Source organism: Anser cygnoides, chromosome 3 (assembly GCF_040182565.1).
Source record: "Anser cygnoides isolate HZ-2024a breed goose chromosome 3, Taihu_goose_T2T_genome, whole genome shotgun sequence".
Classification (NCBI taxonomy): domain Eukaryota; kingdom Metazoa; phylum Chordata; class Aves; order Anseriformes; family Anatidae; genus Anser; species Anser cygnoides.
In genome coordinates this window covers 57489234-57515253 of record NC_089875.1, presented here as the reverse complement: position 1 = coordinate 57515253, position 26020 = coordinate 57489234, and the positions used below count along the sequence as shown (strand labels likewise).

Below are 26020 nucleotides of genomic sequence, written 5' to 3'. Positions count from 1 at the left end.
CAACCCCTCCCAGGCACACCTCCTGTGAGGGGGGTCCCCACGTAAGGACGGGTGGCATTCCTCGCGAGCACGTCCAGCTCTTACTCCACCCCGTGAATCAGCTGCACATGCACACCCAGTTTTGTTGTCGTATCTAAGGGCCGTTTGGCATTTTCTTGTCTCATAGCATACGGCAGGTGAAGTGAACCTAGGTCACTGTTGGTCTTTCCACCCTTCTCAGTGCTGCTGCCCTGCCTTGCAGAGCAGCCGTGGAGGGCTGGGCAGCAGAAGTGCCCCCCAGGCCTGCACTGCCGTGTCTGGCTGGAGTCGGCTGAGCCCTTCTCGCAGGCTCTCGCCAACAGGCCTCAGAGACCAGTTTCCCACAGAAGGTAGCCAAGAAGCTGCTCACAGCCCCAGGCCCAGCACACTCAGACACTCTGAAGTGAGGTCACACCTAGGGTGTCTGCGTTTCAACATGCGGTGTCAAAACCAGGCCATGTTACCTGGTGTGGCCTACTACAAAGCCCTTACGTTAACCACATCCACATGAGAACAGTCTTTGGCCTTAGAAATGACCTCTGCAAAAAAGGCCATGGCTGACACTGTACTTCGACCTCACTCCTCATCTGCCCTGGCAGAGAGACCACAGTCAGGGAAAATAACACAGGGCAGCCCACTCTCTCATAGGAAAGTGCCACACATAACCATGTACGCATGCCTTTGGGCCAACATTTCACGCATGTCTACAAGATGTTCCAGCTCTTGAGCTCCTGGTCTTCCTCAGATCAAGGATCAAGGTGCAGCTGGCTTTGGAGATAATCCAAGGCAAGTCTACGAAGGTCTCTAATGACCATATGTTTGTGCTAAAACATGCAATGCAAAATCTGCAAGGCCAAATGACATTGGCAAAAACAGACAAACTTCTTGGATACAGAGACTCTACTTCACGTTTGATTGCTGCAACTACAGTGTTTTTACCACAGCGGGTTAATTAAACATACCAATTAGCTCATGAACCATCGGCTCTGGGGTCAGCAGATCCTCAGTCTCAACTGAGACCAGATAGAGGGACACAACACCCTGTTTCTGGAGTCCAGTAGCACCTCGCCCTTCTCCTCCCACACTGTAAGTGCTTGAAGGTCAAAACAGAGCCATGGACCAGCAAATCTGACTCCAAAGGCATTGCTAGCAGTTGCTGGGAGGTCATGCAGAGGAAACCATGGCACAAAAGGTGATCATACGGTTACATGTTATGCATAATCAAATAGATTTTTTTCCCCTCATCTTACTTTTGTCTTTTATTAAAAGAGACCAAACAATTCATCATGCAACCTTTTTAAGATAATCAACACATCAGTAGGTGAAACACAGAGCTGAGCTCTGTTTTGCCTAGGAGCAAATCAACTTTGTGTGAAATACTGGTTACATCTTAGGCAGCACTCCAATTCTATTTCAAAGGTTCAAGTGGTACCAAATTAGTACCTAGGTCCTGAGTTACCTACTGCAGACAGGTGAAATTCACCTGCTATTTTAAAGGTAGCATAATGATACTATTTTTCCAAAGTGTTTAAAGGAGTTGCTAGCCAACACGCTACAAGACTCTGGTGTTTACCTTTTGTGTCATGCGTCAGAGGTAATTACTTCACAAACTAGGTGTGTCATTGGGAAGCACTGAAAACTCCCTTTGTTTCAGGTTACCTGAATGCCTCAGTGCAGCAGGTGAGCCATAATCAACCTGATCCCCTTCTCCTCCAGTGAGGCCTCACAGAAGTTACTGGGTTTGGTAGCCTCTTTGTTTCTGAGTTACTGGCCTTAAGGCAGCTGGAGCTGATTAGATAAGGTGACTGTATCTGCAGCCTTTAAATAAAATGAATTTAGTTTGCCCTTACTGTTTAGCAGGCTTGTTGAAAACTAATTAAGGATATATGTATCCATTTGTAAATTGTATATGAGCTGTTTGCTATGAAACACAAATAGCTTTTTCCCATGAATGAATATTTAATTGAGGTCCAGGTAAGTCCTTACAAAATATCTGAGTTAGAATTTGGGTCTGGTGAAAGTAAGCAGTGTTCTGCTTTGTTTAGCAATGTCACCCTGCTTATACCTGCCTTGTATTTGGTCTTACGTATTTATCAGTGCCCGCCTGTTTTCAACATTATTGTGTTATCATAGAGCAAACAGAGGATTTCCTAAGAGACAGAAGGATTCTTGTACTTCAGCCTCCAGCTTAGTGTCTTACTCGTGATATACCAAGGTCAAAATTGCCTTCCTTTACCTGCAAGAAAACCTTCTACTGTATATTCTCTTCTGATTCTGCACTAGTTGTTCCCTGTGCAGACTGAATTGCCTTTGGCCAGCTGCAGTCTGAGTGAAGCAGAAAGAGATTTTGCTCCTAATCATAGAATCATAAAGGTTAGAAAAGACCTTCAAGATCATCTGGTCCAACCATCACCCTCCTACCAATGCCACCCACTAAACCATGTCCCCAACCACCAGGACCAACCCTTCCTTAAACACCCCCAGGGACGATGACTCCACCACTTTCCTGGGCAACCCATTCCAATGCCTGAGAAGAAATGTCTCCTAATTTCCAAACTAAACCTCCCCTGGCACAACTGGAGGCCATTCCCTCTAGTCCTATCACTGGGTATCTGCAAGAAGAGGCCGACCCCCAGCTCCCCACACCTTCCATTTAGGTAGTTGTAGAGAGCAATAAGGTCTCCCCTGAGCCTCCTCTTCTCTAGACCAAACAACCCCAGTTCCCTCAGCCGCTCCTCACAGGACTTGTGTTCCAGGCCCTTCACCAGCTTCGTAGCCCTTCTCTGGACACACTCCAGGGCCTTGATGTCTTTCTTATACCGAGGGGCAAGTGTTGCTTTGACATGCTTTTTTCTACAGCAGAAGCAAGTGATGCAGAGTAGTGAGGTTAATGTAATACCAGTAATAAACAGCAACCCCAATATTACTTGTTTTCTATTTCTCTTGTTATTTGATGTATTTTTTAAGGCCAACTAATCTTATGCTACAAAATAAACCTAATATATAATGTTCAAAGGGGAAAGGTCTTGTTGTATACAGCTTTTAAATATTTGAGACTAGGCAAGATATGGAGAAAACATCTGAAAGAGATGGTCCTGAGTGGAACAATAGGGTGGAATGACAACTGGGACCCTCTGCGCTTTACCTAGTAACCTCTCTACCTCAGGCAATTCCTCCAGTTTAAATTAGAAAAAATAATGGAAAACAATCTTTCATTGACATAGCTGACATTAAATGGCATAGTAATGCACCACATATATTACTGACTTAGGAGAGGCGAGAGCCATGCTAGATATTTTATCCTGGCTCAGTATTTAACTGCAAATTGCATTATTGATACTGCATGTTCTGGAGTGGAACAAGAAATACAAGCACCAGTCAATGCAAACAACTTCCACAACTTCTACTGAAAGAGCATTTAGCCGTGGAGAACTGGAAAGGTGTCAGAATCACTGTCACTTGGTCTTAAGTCTGAGATGTAAGGCCCTTCTAATGTTTGTTTCTAATGGCTTGATTTGAGAATCACTGGGCGAAACTCAACAGCTTACTTTATGCTGAAAGTCAAACAACATGGTCCTTCTGATCTTAAAAGCTGTGAGTCAGTACGATATCACAGGAAAAGAAAATGTACTTGATATCCATTAATTGTACATTTTATTCTGCATGCTTATTTTAGCCCTGAAATTCTGAATTTTGGTGCTCTTAGTTAAGCTGAAATAGCTTACTGTTTGTATTTTTGAACTCTTACAGACTCATCCCCACAGGGAGAGCAATATAAAGACCAGCAGTATATACAATTATAAAACAACTTGGAGTAAAAAAAATCCTCTGGTATGTAGATTTTTTTTTTTTCCTGTATATCAGCCAGTGAGTACTCTTTTTTTGCCTCCACCTCCTTTACTACTAACACCTGCTGTAAGCATACAGAAGCACGTGAACTAAGTTAGTCAACATTATCTGACCTGCTCTTTTTGTCAACACTGTCTTTATACATCTCTGGTTTGATGTTAAAAAAAAAAAGAAAGAAAGGAAAAAAAAAAAAAGAGAAAAAAAGTGAAAGAGCTGGTCCCTGTAGAAAGAGTTCAGACTTGCAGGGAATATTTGCAATATATGGCAATGAGCTCTGCTTTTAATCAGACTCCAAATATAAAAGCACAAAGGAAGATATCAAGGTAAAATAGAGATTACCTATCCAGGGGAACTCCCTTCCTCTTTCCTTTCTTATCGTATGCATTAAGATCATTATTTCATTTTGAGACGTAAAAGCTGTGTTGCCCCTGGTTTCCATTTGCTTCAAGTCTTGGACAAACATGGCTGGATTTACATGTGTGGTATAATCTCCACAAATTCAGCACATCATGAATTTCGTTTGTCACTTTATACATTTTTAAACAATGCTTTGTGATGTGATTGTTCTCTTTCAATAGATTCGGAAAACTCTCATTACTTTTTCTGTTTGTTTATCTTTGTTGTTAAGATCAATAATTCACTGTGGATTTCAGTTACAGAGACCATTACCATAGATTTTCCCTCCCTGATCACATGTATGTTTAAACCTGCCTTTACTTAGCATGTCCCCATACAGCTCTGTGATGGTGAGCCAGAGGGTAATGTAGTCTCAAGAAATACTTGTGGGTGCAGTTGAAAATAAAATGAATGCAAAGATACGGGTCTTCCAGCATGTAACCATTAGAGAATTTAACGGGGTTTATTTCCAGGCCTGCATTCACCTACCCATTTCTTAGTACAAAATGGACTTGTGGGAATCCACACTAACTGGAAAAACGCATTGATTGAACTTGGCAGAAGCTTCTCAATTAGGAACAACCTAAAATGAGGAACAAGCTTTGAGCTCTTTTACCTTGTATATCCCCTTCAAAAGAAACCTGGAGAATGTCAACAGTGCTTTGACAGAAAATGCTGGTCCACGGTGACCTGAATTTTTCGGGTTTTCAATAAGCTCAGTGTGGGTAATGAGGAAGCAGCTTTCAGTTCAGGCAGAACTAGAACTCACCAGATCCTTGGCCACACTTCCTGAAGTGTGACATTTCAGGAATTATAATGCCAATATTTCAGGAATTGTAATGAGGAATAAATTGCCTTTTCACAGTCATGCACGATGCAAGAGAAGTTATTGTCAATACGTTACAATTCCTTTTCCTCCACAGCTGTTGCAATTGACAAAGAAAATCATCCTCTGTCCTAGGTGAGAGCAAATCTCTTCAGATATATATAAAGTGGCTCAGAATGCGGTATCCTTCCTTCTACCTGCTATACTGAATGCCTGCGAGTTGTCAAGGGGACAGAGTTAGCCACTCTAAATTTCCAGTTAAAAAAAAAAAAAAAAAAAGCCCTGGAGTAAAAATGCAAAGAAATCACCAGAGATGCTGCAAAACTCTTCCAACCACGCCTTGCCAAAAACTCTAAACCTGCATAAAGCTTCATATGTGTAGAAAGGAGGAGTTCAAGCCTGTCTCTTGTTGAGACCACTGATTTTGCATGAGCAAAAAAGAATGGTGGTTTTAGGACACAAGATTCCATATTTCACAGTTCCAGGATCATCAAGCTTAGGAAGTTTTATTTTGACTAAAACCTGGCTGGCACCAAACCTGTTAAGCAAAAGCCACTTTATAATGATAAGTTTAAGTAGAACAGCAAAAGTAAATGGGTCTTTCTTTAAAAAAGGGAAGGCAGGCTTGATTAGGTTCTTAAAATGCAGTTTGGTTAGAGGGCAGTAGGGCACAAGAGCTGTTACAGGGAAGAAAACAGAAACTGAGTTCTGCTACTGACCTGCTGAGCAATCTAGGTCCTTTCATCACCTCCTCTGCTTTAGTAATTCCTGTAAATTGTTAGTAATGCTATCCTCTTAATAAAGAAGGTTAAGTGTTGGATCAGAGCGGCTCTTAATCCTGTAACTTAAAGGCTTCATTTTGATTTGGGTCTTATGCTTGACTGTGAGATCTGAAAGAAAATGCTGTAGTTAGGGTGGCTATAAAAGCACTTTCCTGCTTAGCCAATGCCTACATCTAGAAGTAACCATAGATTTTTCATATGAAAATTCCCCCAGCTTCTACATTTGTATGTTTTTTTCATATTGCTATTTCTGCCCTAGACTTTTGTGATGGGAGTTGATTTCATGACTGCTCCGACATTCCCCCACCCAGACTCCAATGGGGATTCAGTCCGTAAGCAATCTTAGACAATGCTTATCAGTATTATATGTGATGCCCATGCTCCAAAAATTCAGTGTGCTGACTGTCAGGACACTCTCCAGAAAGCAAGAGAACAGGGGGCTTTCATCCCCTCTCTGGAAACAGGAGTTAGACTGGCTGCACTGCATCTGCAAAGAATGCATAGACTTCTATATAAAAGAGAAGAAGGGGATAACATTATATTTCTTTCCATCCATTTTTGGGGGAAGTGGGGAGCGAAACATAAAGGACGAAAATCAGGGATCAGCTACAGAAGAGAAAATCAGCTACAGAAGAGAGTTTCTTACTGTAACAGAATACCCTGCCAAACTGAGAGTTTAGTAAGTCACTGGTGCTCTGCAGTCAAGGTGGTTTGAAAACATACCTCACACAAGGCAAAAGCCCAAGAAGGAAGCTAAGAGTCTCTAACATGTGCTCCAACCTGTCAGTTGTTTCTCGCTCCTTCCACAGAAGACAATTCTGCCTGTATGCATTCAACATGTTCTTGTTGGTTGTGTTTGGGTGGAGTGGTGTTGAGTAAGCCGGTAGTTATGGATACCATTGAGGTATCTATCTTTCCCCATATATTGCAGGTGATTGTAGGAGAATGGCACAGGGTTAGGTGCTGTGGCAAACAGGAACCTAAAGATTGTATGTTGCCACACTTAATTATTAGTCATCTAAATTCCTTTTGCCTCTACCTCTGTGTGATTAGGAAGCAATGGTAAGCGTAATAAAAATTCAAGGGGTTAAGCTTGGGTACATAAATAACATGGAAACAAGCTTACCTGACTGATTCAAGTCATTGAAGAGATTAGGATCCCTTAAATGAGGTATCACTCCAATATGGAGCCCCTGGTTGATGGTTTCCGAGCCCATGCTGAGCTTCAGACAGGAAAAGATTTGGAGAATGGAAATCTCCCTGGATCAAAATGGGCCTCCCCTTAAATCTGTGCAAAATCTCCTGTTTCTAGGGTATGCAGACACAAACATATTTTGGCTTTTCTTTTTTTCCAAAAAAAAGCCAAAATATGGATGTTAACACTAAGGAATAAAAATATCTCATCTGTATATTTTTTGCATCCATATATTCCCCCCCAAAAAATAATCCAAAAACACTACTTGGGTTTCTGAGTGAAAGCTACAAAAACTGGGTTGTTTAAGTATTTCTTACTTGGAACAGTCGTTTCTTGTGCTTGGCAGTTTACCCAAAACAGTGGTATTCTGGTCTGGTCCATGTCCCATGTCCAATGCCCACTGAATCCTACTGAATCCCAGCATTAACTTATTGCTTAAAAAAAAAGAGTACAGAAAGTATCCTCATAAATCATATTTTATTAAATTAACATGATGAAAGAACATCTCAGTGGATTTGTTCCATCTGAAAATGGAGGCCATATCTGTTCCCCAAAGATGTTTTATCCAGTGAACCTTTCTTAGAAGCCGTTTCGCTTAGACTATTTCTTCTCGCCTGCTGTTACATGCTGTCATGCCGCTGGCTCAGTTTTGACAGTATAACGCTTCTTCTAATCCCTTGGGATCATGCAACAGGAAAGGAACATAGCCGCGAATTCTGTCAGTCTCCAGCTCTGCTCCCCTCCCCTTTCTCTGACAGACCTGATGCAGGAACATGTCTTTCATTTGAATGTAGCACTTCCAGTTGCTGCCTGGAGCAGTCTGTGAGGGAGGACACCGTTTGGATCTTTTCTAATGCAGGACCTGAAGAAAACACGGGGGTGTCTTTTTTTCTTACCAGCCCTTGACATCTTTCAGGGTCTCCCCTGCCTTATATTTTTTCCATTTGCTGGTTGTTACTCGCTTTGCTTTGCAGCTCCCCATTCTCGTCCCGTGCCTTTTCTCACCAAACAGCCGCACGCGGCTTGAAATGGGGATGTTGCAGGCAGCGGCTTGGGTGCAGGCTGCATGATTTCCTTAACCTCACAGCTCAGCTACATGCCATCGCCGGCACAGCGGAAGAGCTGCGTCCTACACGCTGTTGCCCATGACTATGTAAATACGAGCTGCTCTTATGCCCAGCCAAGCGAGGAGATGCTGCAGGAGGCCCGCAGCTCCTGCAGAACTCACCAATACTTTATCTGCAGGAGCGCGTTTATGGATGAAGGAGGACAAGGAACAAGGGGCAGAGACACGGACTGTGTGTCATCTTCGCGTGTCTATGAATTGTTAGGCTGGTTGCACAATATTTTTTGGTCTCAACGGCCAACTGAATTAGTCCTGTTGCTTTGTACTGAGCTTGGATTTTCGAACTTTTCTTGCTGAAAACGTCCTTCGACACACAAACCTGTCATGTTCTTAAGTAATCCCATCTCCTGATTTTGGACTTCTGGAAACACACTAACTGTTGGGACACAGGTGCAGGCGGGGCGCGGCCCGGCGGCCATGTTGTGACAGGGCAGGGCGCCGGGGGCTCGCCGCGGGGGGCTGAGGGGAGGCAGCGCCCGCGGGCGAGGGGCACGGAGGGGAACGAGGAGGAGGAGACGGAGCCGCCCCGACAACCCGGCGGGCAAAGGCAGCCGCCCGGCGTCGCCACCCCGCCCGCAGGCACCTGTTGCCCGTCGCTTCGAGGGCAGCCCCGCCCCGGGGTGGGGGGGGGGGCAGGGGGCGGCCGGGATCCCCTCGAGGAGCCGGGTTCTTCTCCCCCCTTCTCGGCCGTGGGACGTCGGAGCGGGGCCGGCCCCGCAGCTCGGAGGGCGCTGGGGGAGCGGCGGGTAATGGCCGGCGGTGGTGAGTCACCGCCGCGGCCCCACCTGCGTACTTAACCGCCGCCGGGCGGCCGGCGCCGCACTCGTGGGCTGCGCTGCCGCCGTGGCCGGGAGCGGCTCCTTCCTCCTCATCATCCTCAACCCCTCCTCCTCCTCCTCACAGGGCGTTCGGCAGCTGCTGCATGAGCGTGTCCCTCTCGAGCCGGGGAAGCACCGAGAGCGCTGAAAATGCCCAAGCCGGTAAGCTTTAGGCACCAGGAGCACCGCGGCGGCTTAACGGGGAGCGGGGGGCGTCCCCTCGGAGCGGCACGGAGCCCTTCGCCGCTGCCCCCCGCCGCCCTCCTGCCTCCTCGGGGGTGTGCAGCCCCCTCCAGGGGCTCTCAGGCGGAGAGGTTTGGGGCTTCGCCGCTTGTCCGGGGTGGCAGAACTGCCCTGGTGTCCGTTTGGTATCGGCGTGCGTTTGTACACGCGAAACGCGCATCTGAAAGCCTAGGGTAAACGCTTCATCTTCGCGATTAAAAGCTAAATTGCAGAGCATTAATGCCTTTTGCCACGGTGCTACTGGTGGGTCTATTGCCAGATAGTCTCTACTATTAAAAAAAAAAAAAAAGGCAAAAATAAGTAACTTTTTATTATTATTGAAGACAGATAAGTTTGCTTAAGCTTAGCTTTTTTTTTTTTTTTCATTACTCCTCATTTACTTTTTTGAGCTTCCTCCCCCAGGGGTTTGCTAGTGTATTTTTGTTTTGTTTTTAAAGCCTGCTGCGCTCTGCCAGTTAGAAACACGAATTCTCTTGAGGAGCTAACTGCCTAATGCAAAGCTTTGGGTATTCGCTGGGGCAGACGTGCTTCTGAACCCCCAAGAGCATAATCAGAGCAGATTGTTGTTGCCCTCTGTTTGCAACAGGGGTAGTGCCTCTTAAAATGCAGTGCAGTAAAGGAGTAACGTGATTATTAGCTACGCCCGGTGGAATTGGAGTGAGCAAGCTTATCTTTATGGTCATAAGCAATGGGCGTTCTACCGCCATAGCATTAAACTTGGTTTAACTTACTTTTTTTTCAAAACAGAAGTGCTTAAATTATCTTGCACTGTAGTTCCTGTAAACTTCAGGAAAAAAAAAAAGTAATGCACCCAGTCTTTTTAAGAAATGCTAAATCTTCAGTCTCCCTGGATGTATTTAGACAATAGGAGATGACGTATTACAGCATAGAAAAATGTGTATTGCAAGGGCCCTTCTGCAGGTGGGGGAGAAAATATGTAATTTACAAAGCATAGATGTAAGATTTTGTGTTTGTGTGTGGATAATCTCTCTCTTAGTATTATTAGTCATTTGCTAATTCCAGGGTGCTTTTCTTGAAAAGCACAACTTAGTTTAGGATTAAGTTGTACTGGAAGCCATGGATAAGTGGAAAAAATCTTTAATCTCTTTAAAAAAAAAAAATATTATATCTGGTCTGGGTATGCTATTATTCCTTCACAGATGGTGATGTTTTTGTTTATTTGTTGACTGACTCACCAGTGAATAACAAAGGTGAATATTGTAAGCCCCCTTCCACTGGGGAAGGACAACTGTACTCAGATGATTTCTGAGATGTGACCTACCGGCTGGAATTCGTGGCGAAGACTCTGTCAATAGTTTGTATAGTGTAAGCGCTTTTTTTTGCAATCTGCATTTAATCTTCTGTTCAGTGGGGCTAACTGCCATCGTACTGGAAACAGAAAAGGGGAATTTTGCCACGTCTATTTTAATACAACAATTTAATTTGACTGCTTCAGACTGAGACAGTGAATTTGTGACCTTCCAACCCACCTCATTTGCTCTTAATACAGCTAAAAAGGATTTCGGTCAGTTTGCAGGGTACGGTGGAAAGGATGTAAAGATGTCACTCCAAAGGCAAAATTGTGCTTAGAGAGAGCATGATAACAGCCTTTGGCATCTGTGAGGAATGATAGCGTGAACTCTGTGGAAACACAGGGATGCAGTTTTAGTTTCTGGTAGGTCGAATATATGGGTACTAAATATTTGCTACCTACAGCTGTTTGCATGTCTTGTCAGCTTGGCATAAGTAAATACAATGTTGTTTGGCAGATCTCATGTTGATGTGGGTACAGTTTGACAAGCTGGTCATCAGTTGTCATCTTAAAATCTTTATTTCTTAGCAAGAAGCAAAGTTTTTGTCAATCATCTTCTCCCTATCCCTAAGAAAACTAAGGTAAACCTCTGTGTAAATCTTTTATTTTAACAAATTGTGCACCAAGGCACTTACAGATCATGATTGGAATTTAGTCTTTCACAGTAAACTAGTAAGTCCACTAACGCTAGAACATTAGTGATTTTGTATTTTAATAGTATATCATAGTGAAAAGCTGTAAAGCAAAATATATTCCAGATTCCGTGGTATCATTTAGTTGTAATTAGTTGGATCTGATGCATGTCTACAGTGCTCGAAACAAATCTTAGAAACCTTCCAGAAAATAACTCTAAAGTAACTTTTTTATAATAAAGGCAAGTGTTAATGTATAACTTAACACAGACATTCTGCTGTGTATAGCAGTTACGTAACAGCAAGATCTCTGAGGTAAGCTATATATGTATAACTTGTTCCCAGTTCATAAGGGTTTTTAACTGGGAGTTCATCAACAGTTCAGATGCTTAACTTCCATCTAATTTGTACCGTAGTTCATTAGGTTTTGCAAATGGTGAATTATTACATACAAAAGTGCAAGAGACATCACCTTGTCCAAATCTTGTTTTGTTATCTGAAAACAAGTGAAATGCTCAATAAACTTATTTGATCAGCCTCATATCTGTTCATTACTAGAGTGCCTGTGCTCACTGCATTTTTCCTATATCAATATGATTCTAGTTCATTTCTGTTTCACTCATTATATAGATGGTATTTTAGCTGAATTACGTTCTTCTGCAAACCAAACCAATCTAATAAATAGAATTGTAGGGCTGTGGACTGTTGAACGTTACTTACAGAAGGAGAAGGAAATGTGATCTCTGTTCTATAGACCTCTTAATTTGATCAGACCTGTCGGCATGCTCTGTTACTGTTTTTGAAGGTGGATTTTTTTCTTAGGAAATCTCTTAGGGAAAAAAAGCCTTACAAGAAATGAAGTCAGCTTTGCAGCAGAGCATTTTCTGTAGTGTCACACAAAAACCTTTAATACTCGTATGCATGTATATAATGCTAAAGAGAGGACAGCAGTAAATGCAATCTAACAGCTTGTGGTGCTAAAGAGAATACAGGTGAATAATACAGAGAGGCACCCTTTTCTAATATATTTACTAATGGCCTGTGTTCAGGAAGCCAAGCATGCTACTGAAACGTGTCAATACCGTGGTGGTGGTATTGGTGATGTAGAGGGCTACCATATAAAGGGGTGTAAAAGCTCCATTTCAGCGGTTAAACTTGGAGGGGTGGAAGAAGGTCCCGCAGTATATGGGCTGAAAGGATGTGGATTGGTCGTTGATAGAATGGCTGTTCTTGTCCATTGACCTACAATCTGTGGGGTTTCTCTAATGGAAAGCACTAATAGAAGGTGCTAGTGGTAGCTTTCGTAGAAGATAAGTTACCATTTTCAATGACATTTCATTGTCCAGAAAATACAAATCCAAAGCAGAACCTACAAAAGGCTTTGGGGATGACTGGAGGCAGAAAGCCTCCTCACAAAAAGAATGCTGGGCTAGTTTAGCCTGGTAGAATTAAGTTACCTGCTCTCTCCCCTTTAAAATAAAGGGTTTAAATGACAAAGAGAAGGAAGAAATGCTTTAAGCAAGACTCGTTGTTTAGGAGACTCTTGAACATCAGAGCAGTTAACTTTTTGGTTGCTTTTCCTTCCCCTGTCACCCCCCTCCCCTCTGCCTTGGTCTTATTAGGAGACTATTCCAAGACTTAACACCCTTAAAGATAAAGTCTGACAAGGATATGTTTTAATGCTGCTGTATGTAGGAGTGCGGAACTGGAACGGATGACTCAAAAGGTTTTTCCCAGTCCTGTGTTATTATTAATGTGCTAGTGTGTGCTTGGTATTAAGTGGTTAGACGAGTCCTCTGTACCTGTTTGCTGTTGAATATACATGCGTTCTGAAAATGAACATGAAGACCGTGTGCAGGTCTTTTGCCAAGCCTTTTGGTCTCTGTGAGCACCTTTTGGCATTACAATTCAAGAAGTTTGTCAAGAGGTGAGTGTAGCAACAGGAATTCAGTCAAAATGCAAATAATAGTAATTATTGGTATTTCCCAGATCTTCCCAGTTTGTTCTTGACTGTGTCTTCTAACTGCACATATGTTTTATCTTCAATTTCTTCACATCAGATTGCTATAATTGTACTGAAATTAAAAAAATCACAACCATAAGTTCTCATAAATAATTAAAATACTCTTAGTTTATGGAGAGCTTTACATTTAGACAGTAATAAGATTTTTGCCTTTCCTTGTAAGCACAAATTGCAATACGTCAGATGATATGGTATTTAGTGTACTCGGTACCAGGAGGTGTATAATCTAGTGCAAAAAGTAAAGTTTATATCTACCATATGTGCAAAGTCCTAGTCATGGCTGCAAGAGGAAGGTGAAGGATTCTATTAATAGTAAAAGTAGGGAGTAGTTCACAGACGGCTAAAGTTGTAAGAGAAAGAGCTCACAATTGTGCCAAAAAAACAAATTACTGTATGAGCTGAATAAGCATTTCGGAGGTCAGTTTGTTCTCTAGCTGCTGCAGAGAAATCAAGGGTGTTAACTGTTAATGTTAGCCAGTACCTGAAGAATTTCTTAGCGTTCTTAGGGGGCAGAGGGAGAAGATGAGCCTTCCTATTCTTCTTCCTCTGCCCACATGAACATCTTCCTCTGTCCACACACATGCACACGAAAATGAAAAAAAAAAAAAAAAAACAAACCACAGCGATAAACCAGGACTTCTTGAGAATAAATCTTCCTGATGACCATTGAAGACTCCTGCATCAGTGTCACTCTTGTTTGGCACTCTGTGTCCAAAGAGCTTTAAGCGCACTGTAAATCCCATAATCACTGAATTGACCTTGAAGGAAGGCAGTGCTGCCCGAGATCATTGAACCACGCTGCACACTGTTAAGTAATATATCTTGGCTGGGTTGTGTTCTTGTTTTTGAAACCTGGTTTCAGCATTAGGTAATGTTTAGTCTGTGAGCTGAGAAATATATCTCTCGGCTGAAGCAGCTGAGGTCTCAGGATTTTACTGAGCAGCGCGCAGGATTTTTTTCCTTCTAGGAGAGGGGGAAAATTGTTACTGTGCGAGCCTGGAAGGAAGGCTTAGTCTGGTGTAACAGCTAGCGATACGGCCTCCACAGTGCTCACTTGTTCAGATCCAGATTTTGTTTCTCTTTCTAGTCCCTGCTTCACAATGGAAAGTATCATCTGCTTTCATCTTTGAGAGAGCATGAGTAGCATGTGCTCGGCTGGGACTGATGAGCACCTGACTCTGTCAGCTGTCAATTAAAATAAAAGTCCCGAGTCAAAATTAAAATAGTGGAATCTCCTTCTGAGTGAGGAGGACAAACTGTTGCTTAATACCAATGACTGTTGTATTTAGGACCACTTACACATGTTCCATAGCTTTCTGCTAGCTTTGAGATGTCGGTATGGAATTGCCCCACAAGATTACTGTGTAGTTGATTCTCCCTCCAACTTTCATGAGCAAGTGCTCTAGCTAGAGTGTAAAAACTGAGCAACGTTGCCAATACAGTCTCTTCCTCTTGATTTATAGCATGGAAATGTCCCCGTTCACTGCAGCAGTCCTAACCTCAGCATGGGATGTGTGTGGACATCCAGTTGGTGAATCTTGGGCAGAACAGAGCTGCTCAGCTCAGCCAAGAGACCAGCAGGCACACAGAGCAGATCTGTGGGCTGCCTGCCCTGAAGATGTAGGGATTGAAGGGTCTCAGGCCTGTAGTGGGGTGCCGGTATTTAGCCTGACAAGGCCAGCAGAGGACTTCACAGGCTGTACTGCAGCCACTTCAGAGTTCTTTGTGGGAGCTCAAGTTATTCTTTAACATCTTACTGAATACACTTTAATCGTGAAAGCTTAGCTGGCTTAACTTTTTGCCTTTGTAGAGAGAAGTGATTATACAATGTTCCTGATACACAAAGTATGTGGTATAAATTGGCAGGTGGGTTTGCATAATTGATATATAATGATCTGAGCATCAGGGAAGATAGCTTTCCCCTTCAAAACCAATGCAGCCTTGCAGGCAGAGTTTCCAAAGCTACTTTTTCTGCCCCCCTCTGTGCTCTGTATGCCTTTTGTGAATCACTAGGACCTACGTTTGGCATCACATTTCAGTAGTGAAGGGCCTGTGAAGTTTCATGTCAGAACCCCATGAGCATTTTTAGGAGTCAGGGGGGGTATTTCACCAATCTTTCCAACTTTTCCTGTATTACCTATAATGTTGCAAGAGCAGCCTTTTTGCGATTAGCTGACGTTCCAGGACTTGCAGTGGCCTACCTTTATCTGGGAGCAAACAGTACCTGTTGCATAGTGTTTAAAGTACCTGGCTGGGAAGTGTAAGCACTGCAGCGAGTTGGGCGTGTATCAGGCTGTCAGGCTATTGTAGGCGATCACATCATATAATCCTACTCATAAATTTTGCGAATGCCATGTGATGGGTTCCGCCGAAGTCCATGAGATAAAGTGAAAGAACCTGATTATAGAGCAGGTAAAACAGAGGGGTGAGGTATCAAATCAATAAATCCCTCTCTGACAAATGGATTCATAACTAGAATGATGAACAAACACACATCATTACCTGGGCTGCTGTGACATGTCGCACTGCTATTTCTCCTTAAGCAAATGCAGTTCATGTTCTTCCTGCACTTTGACTTCTGTAAGAATGTGGCTGGCCTCACCGGGTCAGGCGGAAAGCCCCTCCAGCCTAACGCTGCGCTGCTGTTGTTGGCCAAAAGCTGATGCCTGAGGAAGAGCGTTTGAAAGATACGCACCATTGCTTTCCTCTGAGCTGCTGGGGTATTGGAGGCCTGAAGTTCCTATCTAATGAGTTACTAAATGGATTTCGGTGAACTTGTCCAGTCTCCCCTTGAAAACATGTGAACTCCAGCATCCGTGAGGCTGTCCTAGATAACCTTCACGATGTTTGAGAAGTTACCTACAAAACTCCTTGCTGCAGCTCCGTTTGAGGAACTGATTTCTCATGTTCAGAACTGACCAGCTTTGATGTGTCCTGCTTTTTCTGTTGTTACAGGCACTGAACACTTGGTCCTTGTCCACTCTGTCCATGTCTGTTGTGACTTTGTGCTCTTACGTCCTAGCCTGTGTTAACTTCCTTCCAAACTGAGAAGTCCTAATGCACTTGGTTGATCCTTGCATAGGAGTTAGTTGTTCTTTGTAAACTCTTTCCGGTTCATGTCTGGTGCAAAATAGTTCTGCCTCTTGTGATGTCTACATCTGGGAAGAGCACCGCTGTTGAAAGCTTCTTTCCAACAGTCAGTTCTTAGTCTCCTCAGACTCTCAGAGCATAATCTTAAGAAAATAAGTCACAGCCTCTCCTTGTGGTCACACTGCCCGTTCTGCTGCAGTCTAATGTGCTGTTCTTCTACTGCAGAAGAACAATCATTGTATCTCGTGCTAGTACTGCTCATGCAGGGTCTACTGAAAAAGTGTTGAGTGCTGGCAGGTTTTGTTGTTGCACAGTCTCGAGGTGAGTATCTGTCAGATTTTGACTCTTAAGAATTACTGTTTTCTGTTTTTTATGCATACTACACTCTAGAATCTATGCCTCTGCATAAGCACTGGAATAAAAGGTGCCAATATTAGTGCTAGTATTCGTGGAAAGCTCCGAGGCTCTTGCAGCTTTTGTTTAGGTAATTCATCCCTTCAGCCACTGTTCCTGTTTGTTGCTAGTTGGTACTGTGAAATTCAGCTGCTGTGTAAATCACTGCCTGCCTGCTCGGCATTTTCGTTTGGAAACAACATAGATATGAAGTGTTGTTTTTGTTCTGGATCAAGACGATGAGATACTCAAATATTTTGCTTTTCTCTTGCAGGGATTGCAGAAGGATCATGTTATGTAGATGACTGACATAAGTATTAGAGATGTAAAGTTACTTTAAAAGATTATGAAACTAGAATAAAAGTTAATAGCTTGAACATCAATATCTGCACTTGGCCTCATGCTAATATTTCTGATGGAAAACCACAAAAACTGTCTGGTTCCTACTGAATTCTGACATGGTGAGATGAGGCTTATTTGAGGATTGGTTGTGGGGTTTCCTTTAAACTTCATGTGTAAAGCCTTAGCTTGCAACTTCATTATGTTTAATTGGATGTGATGGTTGTCATGACAAAACAGTCTGTGTGTGGAGCAGTTTGATCCAGCGGCCTCCAGCTTCCCTCTGTATTTATCCTTTAGGTACAAAGGACCTGTTGTTGCTGCAGTCTGTGTTCTTAAATCTGTCCTAACGCTCGCTGGGGGCAGATGGCTCGCCCAAGCAGCAGTGCCGTGACGAGTCTGCTGTCACCGGCTGCGCGCTTGTTCTTTAAAGAGATCTGTTGCTTGTATGCAGATATTCCTAGTGCACAGCATCAGAGAGACTTCAAGTGTTACTTTTTTTCAACAGAACACATTAAGCCCTCAAACTGGTTCCTGACTTGTTCTATGTTGAGGGCAAATCATCCCTCCTGCCCTCAGAGAAAGTAAGATCAAGCGGTTTTTGTGGAAAACATCTGATCTCCCTAATTGAAGGGGGGTTGTTTAAGGGTAATATCTAGGGGCATTTCAGGGTTAAATTATGTTGCTTTATGTCTTGTTAGGGCATAGGGATGCCCCTAGGTAATCTTAAAAAAAAAAAAAAAAACTACTGTCTCAATTTTTAATTTTCTTTATAACTGGAGACAGAATGATACAGTTTGTGTGTTAGGAAAGAGTTGGGGAAACTTTGGTTAGTGAAGAAAGGTTTTATTTATTTATTTTTCTTCCTGGAAAGAGCATTTTTTGTCTTTGCAGTTCCACTGAGGAGCAAATGTTACTTGAACACAGGTGGGCACTGTTGGATGCCTGCAGCTGAGATGGACTCATCTGGGAGCAAGGGTGGTTAAAGATGTAGGGTTATACACAGTTCCCACAGCTGCATGAAGTGTTCATGATCTTGTGGCATGCAGGGTGTTACTGCTTGACCTTACGTTGAGAACCGAAGTGCATCTGTGACTGCTGCTCAGCATTTCACACAGATGCCTGCTACTCGGTTTTATTGTTTGCTAATAGAAGATGTATCAGGCTTTGGTTAAGGAAACTGAAAGAGGCGTGTAATTTAGTATGACATTTCATCTTCTGCATATCTAAACTAAATAAGTTTGAAATCACATTCTAGGATTATTCTCATGTTTGATTGTATGGAAGGTTTCACGCTATCTCGCAAAGAAGAGCCAAGTGACCTGACAGCAAAATCAAACTCAATATATCAGCCTTCTTGTAATCTGTGTATGGGGTGGGGGGTAATTTTGTCCTGAAAATTCAGTCTGCTCTGCTAAAACTGGAAATTCTAGATGACTCCCCAGATCTGGGTGTTCAAGGTTTTCCTGCCCATGTGTACAACCCCCAGCCTTCATCCAGGAGAGTCTTTAGCTTTCCAATTTCATATCAAAATTATTCTTGGCTTCCCATCAAAGTACTTTTTCTGTCTTCAGAAGAATTTCCACGTAAGCTGTTATAAGGCTTTTTCACCTTACATGCAAGCAGCACGTACCTGGACTCCCATTGCCCTAAGTAAATCTAAGAAACTTAAATTAAGTGTAGCTCCATAAATACTGAAGATTAGTACAAAAAAGTTACGGTTGTACAAGCTGTTGCTTTAGAGGTGACTAGTAGATGTGGCTAACAACCATGCTGAACGATCTGAAACTAACTGCCAGCTTTCTAGACTATTATATACCCCTGTATTTACCCTCAGTGGTATTTTCCCCTCTCACGGGAAGGTGAGCGGGTTTTTAAAGAACAAAGACCAGCCTGTTCAACTCTAATCTTACCTGCCGCAAATGCAGCGGTATCTAACTCTGCTTCATAAACTCGGAGGAATTCCTGGGGAACGTGACTTAATGTTCCCATTTATTTGCCATGAGGAAGCAGCGTTTAACACAATGAGACCTGAAATGGACACGGCCTTTGGTTCAGTCAGGTCTCTTTGATTTAATGCGGTGTGCTGAGAAACTGGGTCGGTTGAATCGGCGCAGTGAGCTTACCTGGTCAGTCAGGTGGATGCCGGTGAGGCCGTTCCCTGCTCATGTTTTGTGAGCTGATGAGGCTGTTTCCTCTCCTGTCACCAAACTGCTCGAGTCTTTTTGTTGTTCTGCTTTTGGGTTTAAAAATTGCTGTCCTCTACAAATGGTTCATGTTTCAGATGGCTCCCCTTCAAAAGAGATCAGTGACATGCTATCAAATCAAATCCAGTTTTTCATAGGTTAGGAAAAAAAACTGACCTATGGTTTAGTGCAGACTTTCCTTGATTAACTTGTTTCCTTCCTAAAGAAGTATTCAAATGTGGGTGACAGCATTCCAGCTGGCAAGTCACCAGGCAAGCAGAACAGAGCAGTCATCTTCAGTAATGCTTCCGGTGACAAATACACTCAAGAATGCAATTTTTCTTTCTATGCAATAGCATCACACCAGGAAATGCAGTGTTCTTGGGGGGGGATTAATAATAGACCACATCCTTATCTGCAGTCCTGCTGGTTTGGGGCAAACAGCCCATTGTTTTATAAGCCTGTAATTTGTTCATCTCCTTGTCTGTTTCTTGTCCATTCTCACCTTCCCACATGAAACATTTGCAACTATTTCTCAGACTTAGCAAGATCTTTGAATTCTAGCCCTGGCCTCCTAAACAGTTTTTGTTTTCCACTGGATGCTCTGTGCAGACTTGTGAGTGTGCTCCATTTTCAGGGGCTGTGAGAGTACTTAACCACATTTTCTTACTCACTGCACTGCAGCCCACACACACATCCCACTTTCAAGATGTTTGCCAGCCATGACCAGGTCAGAGTGCATGTCCCTAATCCGTGTTCCGGGAAGATGAAGGTGCTGAGTCCAGTCAGGCTGGAAGTCATGCTTTGGCAACCCTGCAGCGGAGAGAGCTGATTGCTGGCTTGATACAACATTGTCTCCTGCCTTGTCAGGAGCTATGGAGTATTTAGGTGCACGACTTGTCAGTTGTAATATTCACATTGCTCAGATTTGTTGTGTACCAAGTCTGTGTCATATAGGACCACATCATATATTGTTACTAGATGAAGCTTGATCCATTAGGCACGTTATTCTGTCAGAGAAGTAGAACTGGCTCTGAGTGATGTGTTCTTGACATGTCTGAGTCTATAGGTACTAAGGAATAACATAAGAAATTGAACTAATCTCTGTTTTCTCGGGCTATTCAAGCTACTTACACTCCCAGAGTTCTCCTTGCCCTTCCACGGTCCCTGAACCACTAGCTGTTGACTTCAGTGACTTGTGGAGACAGTGAAGTGTTAGCAGGTTGGGTCTGAGCTCTGGAGCACCTAGTATGTTTTTTTGGTGGTGGTTGTTGTTGTTTTGTTTTTTACCTGAACAAATCTGATTTTTTTTCCAAGATACTATCCAGCTGCAGGAACTGTAGTTACTCTATCAGTTAGCAGCACAGTAGCTGTCATCAGACAGAGCTGGCGATGTTCTCTCATTATGGGTGGGCCTGCAATCAATGAACGCTGCTAATACATGGAAGGCAGAGGCACAGGGAGCAGTTTCGGTGCCCTTCCCGATGCTGCTATGTGAAATTGCCTCTCCTGTTACCAGATGCCTAATCGGTATAAACATCTACAAACAGGTCTGGTTGCTAAGGTGGAAATGTAATTACTCCGTCCATGCAGACACATTGCAACTCAGGGCAAAAAGCCTGTCTGTTATTTATTACGAATATAATAGTAGTTGTGTGCGTGGCGGAGGAGCAGAAATAGCATACGAACCTGCAGAGGTGAGGATGCAAGGCTGACTTGGTCTGATTCCTACTACTACTGTTTTCAATTATTTCTTGTTAAGACAGCTGTATTTCTTCAGCACAAGCGCATCCATGTGCTATACGGACACTTTGGGTGCGTTCAAGGAGCTTTAATAGGCCCACATACATATTTTTCACAGTAAGTGCTGTATAGGTGCAGCACTTCAACAACCCCTTGTCCCCTCTGTGCTAGGTGGTCGGTTTGCCTGTGTGTGCTAGCTGCTTACCTGGAATTTCCAGTGACTGAAGAAAGAAGGCATTCCTATCTAGGTTTCTCCATTATGAAGTGCTAGTTGCCACCACTCGGAAAGATACTTCACTAGCATTTGTACCTGCAAACCTGCTATTTAAGAGACTCTGGTCTTTACCTCTCCTTGAAAAGAGGAAGCAAGCATTCCTGAGCATTATCAGAGGTGTTTAGAGCTGCATAATGACAATATGGAACACACAAAGTACTGGTTTCTCTATGTGTATGTGTAAAGGTTGGTATTTACTGTCCTTTATCTTATGAAAATAAATTGTATAGTATTTTAAATGACTTGCAAAGCTTCACTTGTATAATAAAATAGTTCAGTGAACTATGAACTTGCGCAATTGGGTTTCTTTCAAGCATCAGTATGTAAAATATCCACAGTGGCTTGCTGTGTATGGGGTACATGTGTTGTTCTCCCCACCCACACCCTCATTCCACCCTTCTTTTCCCCTTCAGCGTGGGATGTTTTACAATAGAGCAGCTCAATATCAGGAGGTAGATGGTCAACTCCAAAGATACCTTGTTGGCTGCAACCAGAGATGGATTCTGGACCAACAAGCCGTAGCCCAAGAGTCAGGCTTCAGTCAAAAAGTTACCTGTGCATATACAGCGCCCAGCACACCTGGGAATCACGCATTTATGAGAGAGAGGGACTGAGGCAATGTCGTCTTGGGTTGTTATCTAGGTCTCAGGTCTTGCGCAGAGATGTTGCAACTTAGCTGGTTGGCAACACATTGCCTCCTTAAAGAGAGAGTTTTCTGAACCTGTTTTTCAGATGGCACTTTTAATTTTCTGAGTTTCTGTATGGTGCACAATCTACAAAAGGCTGCAGTGTCCCACAGAGTGATCTCCTGGTTTAGTGTTAGAGGAGATGGCTCAAGGGGCAGAAAACAAAAACAAGTAAGACCTGAGGGCACTACTGAAGAAAGGGAGATCCCATTCTAACTACTGCAACTTCTAGTACAGGAACTCTCCATTGTTTTAAGATTATATAAAGTTTATTTTAAAGTTCTCTCCAGTCCATCTTTAATTTTACTTCCACTTTCCTGTCCCAGTTGGAAATGTAGATAACAGTCTATCCTGGACAGCCTGAATTCATGGAATTAGCATTCAGTAATTCAGTGGAATAAACTCTTCAGTTTCTGTTGTCTTTATGACTCATGGAGCTTATTTTCCTTTTAATGCAAATGGCATTGTGTTTTCAACTGCATGTTTGTTTATTTTTCCCCCCTCTGGATCAAATTTCTTAGTAGTTTTATGCGTCCTAAGACAGGAAAATGAAAGCCTTGTGTTCTGTAATGTTTCAGAACACACAAGTCCTCTAAGGCCTTATTTTTGATTTGTTTTAAGTATGTTAGTCTTGGGCATGGAAGTGTAATCAAAGTTTTATGGCATGAGCCTGTGGATTGGGAAGCTATATCTGTCCAGGATTTTTAGCTTCTTATGTGCATTTAAAAACTTACTTCATGTGTAAGTCATGCATTCTTCTTTGCCATCTCTCCCCTCTCACTGTTATGAAACAATTAAAAACTGCTTGCTTAAATTTTTGTCCTGGGATACTGCTGGGACTTGGTAGGGATCTTAAAAATGACCTGCCTTGCCTTGCCTACATGGGATAAGCAGAGTTTCAATTGTCAAAGTTTTCTTAACTGTGTCTTGCTCTTTTTGTTGCTGATAGGAATTAGTCTGAGTTGTTCCCTCCCCAGCAATACCTTGAATTGTTTTTCATGTTGGGCTTTGATTTAATCATCTTGGTGCCATGGCGAGTTTCTTATGGTCTGAGCTGTATGCCACATTGATCTCCCCTTTGCCTGACAGACATAGAAGTTTTTTTTTAGAGTGCCCAAACCAGAGTTTCAAGTGAATTAGGCTCAGGTTGCCTGTTTCATTACTAGCTTCCCCGTGCTGAAAGCTCATGTGGAGTGGTTGTAGGACATACATTTAGAAATACTGCTAAAACCATTATGTTCGTCTTGAAATCCAGACTCCAGTTTGGAGATGAGAAGCAAAAGGATGTAATACGGCAGGAAGGAGGCTCAAAGGATTTTTCCAGGCAACCATCTACTCATGGAAATGACAACTGCTAGATATCCTGTCTCTCCTTAGTCTGCCTCTCGTGTGGCTCAGGGCTTGTCTGCTGGCACACAAGGGAATTCCTCTGTATCCTGCTGGTCATTCAGCCCTTTGGAGAACACAGAAGTTAACCTTTACCACGTGCCCCAAGTGTCCTTGGGAGCTTTTCGATGACCAAGCAGTCATGTTCTCCATTCTCCATGCTTATGACTACATAATTGAAGTGTAAAGAGGATGACTTCCATTTTTGGTCTTAATGCTAGCAACGTTTTTGGAAGATGTAGCAGGTGGATTCTAAGCACTAACTAGCTCACTGTTTAGCTGACATTTTAAGAAGGGGACTGTGTCCAGAAGGATCTTTTAGAGTTGAAGTAATATAGGGTATTCCTTTAGAATAGGGAACATGTTTTGTTTTGAACTAATAAATAACCATTAAGGAGATAAAGTGAAAGATGAGCATCCTGGTACTGATTGGAGTTCAGCGCTCAGCCGACAGCCCAAACCTTCTCTGGTAAGGTTTGAGAAGCACGTCCTTTCAATTCCTTTAATTTGTAAGGTAATACTTATTTTACACCTACTGTGGTGTTGTAGCCAGAAGTACAAGTAACTTGCACCACACAAAACAGCGGATTATGAGCATATGTTTTCTTGAGGGGGGTAGGAAGGGATTAGAATATGATTAGGGATTTATTGCTGAGAGGGATTAAGCAACAGGAGCTTTTTAAGGTCACATCTTCAAATTGCAGTCTTACCGTTCTTGAGAATTTGGTATCTGAACTTCCCTTCCCTTGCTACACTCGTTACACTCTTTGGGGAAACCTTTGGTTCCTATGGCACAGGAAGAAGACCTTAAGCATACTGCAGTGAGTCCTTAGAGATCCCAAGTGCTACAGCTGTGAAAAGGAGCTCTTAGGGCAATCAGGAAAGGTTTTACTTTTATTGTGTTTAAAGCAATTTATTTAAATTAGGATTTTATTTTATTTTTAAGGATGCTGCTTTAAAAATGCAGCTTGAAAGTGACAGGACACCTAAGCAGTCACCTTGTCTGGTTCAGTTCTGGGGTTCCGTGACCTGGAAACTACTTTGAGTCATCTTTCTCTAGGAGAGTCCTCTGTCATCTGGGAAAACATTAGAAAAACATCTCTATGAAGGTTAAAAGACAGTTGATGCCTTCCTTGCTCCCTGAAAAAGATCACAATTTTGCATTGCATTTGACTCAAACAAGCTGAGGCAACTTGTTTTATTCACACTTCCCTGTTAACTGTAACATGTTAGTTCACCTGACACTTACCCTAGAGTTTAAATATACATAATGAAGTGACTGGAAACTGCTGCAGTGTCAAGGTTTTGTAGCGAGTGATTCAGTCCCTATTCTACCACATCCTCTTGTTTCTTCAGAGATGTGCCCCTGCACTGGATGCCGGTGCTGCAGCTGGGGCAGGCTCTCCGGGTCTGTCAGCTCTTGCCGTCTTTAACATGACATTTATAAAGATGTTGGGAAAATGTCGTGAAATCTTATGTGTTTAGATTACCTGTTGTCTGGTCTTGTGTTTACAAGTACTCTTTTTTCTTTTTTTTTTTTTTTGAAACACCAGGTTACAAATCTGACTTATTAGAAGGATACTGCATGGTCATCTGGGTTTGGGCTCTTAATTTGTTTGGGGATGTTATTTATTTATTGAGATACAGTATAATATTGCAAGTGGCATAGTTTTTTGTAGTTGGGAGAGTTAGAGAGAATCCTCTCTTGATTTGTCATTACCTTCCTGGTCATTATGCCGTTTCCTGCAAGCTTGGTTGTTTCTTTTTGTCTCCTGATTTAACTGCTAATAGACTTTTTCTACTGATTAGTTAAACACTCTTGTCTTCTGCATACAATGCTAACTTCGGTCTTGCACTCTACTTCTGTTATTGCAACAAGTCTGGCCAAGGTGCTTCTTCACTAACAGCATTAGCTGTAAGTGAATTCATGCCCTATAGTATCAGTCAGTACCTATAACTGCTGTCACTTCGCTGAGTAGATTTTTATGACAGGAATAATGAATGTTTTTCAGGTTAATGCTGATTGCTTCATAAGAATAATCTGTAGCCTTTTGCCTTTAAAGCCCCAGATTAATTCCAGCTCTAACATAATGACAGTTAAATTATAAGTCTCAAATTTAATTTAGTCATTAGGGCCTTCTGTAATCCAAGGGATGGCCTGCAGGCAACTATGCTGTGTGCTTGAAGAAACCCTTAGTCCAAGGGGTTTTAGGCCTGGAGACAGCCAACTCTAAGATGCCCCCTCATTTAACCTAAAGCCAAATCCAATTCCGCATTGAATAGGAAAACCTGCAGAGCAATTTGGATAAGACAGCTAAGTCAGTGCCCCAATTAAGTTTGCTGATGTGATAACAAAAATCTAATCTTAAGTGTATATTATAAGGGTTTTTCCTCAAAGCATGGAGACTGTATTGTACGCAAAGTACTGTGTTAACATTGAGAAATAGCTTTCAAGGTACCTAAAACAATGCTTTTTGTTTTTCTCCTTAGATCAATGTTCGAGTTGTTACTGTGGATGCAGAGCTGGAGTTTGCCATCCAGCCGAACACTACAGGCAAACAGCTGTTTGACCAGGTCAGTACAGTGTTGGTATGGGCTCTTTTTGCCTAAATTTAGAGTATATTGGAGAGTATAATGTTTGCTTAAGACTGAATTCCAAACCTACCTTTCTCTACCTCCTAATCAAAGGGCCCTGTTCCTAAG

General features: G+C 42.7%; 1 protein-coding gene and 1 long non-coding RNA gene across 3 annotated transcripts in view; one reads left to right on the top strand and one right to left on the bottom strand.

Moving 5' to 3' along the window:
• Positions 1-7526: 7526 nt before the first annotated feature.
• Positions 7527-8695, bottom strand: LOC136790248 (uncharacterized). Its single transcript, XR_010829772.1, has 2 exons — positions 8512-8695; positions 7527-7928 (listed from the first exon to the last, which is right to left on the bottom strand). It is a non-coding gene; the product is annotated as an uncharacterized lncRNA (long non-coding RNA).
• A 112-nt stretch (positions 8696-8807) lies between these two features.
• EZR (ezrin) overlaps positions 8808-26020 on the top strand; it is a 37483-nt gene continuing 20270 nt past the window's right edge. Inside the window, exons 1-3 of one of the 2 annotated variants that reach the window (XM_048080743.2) lie at positions 8808-8938; positions 9096-9172; positions 25808-25891. In XM_048080743.2, the coding sequence (XP_047936700.1) occupies positions 9161-9172; positions 25808-25891 (96 nt within the window). In that variant the 5' untranslated portion in view covers positions 8808-8938; positions 9096-9160. Of the gene's footprint in view, positions 8955-9095; positions 9173-25807; positions 25892-26020 lie in introns of both variants that reach the window. The other variant, XM_048080742.2, reaches the window with a different exon arrangement.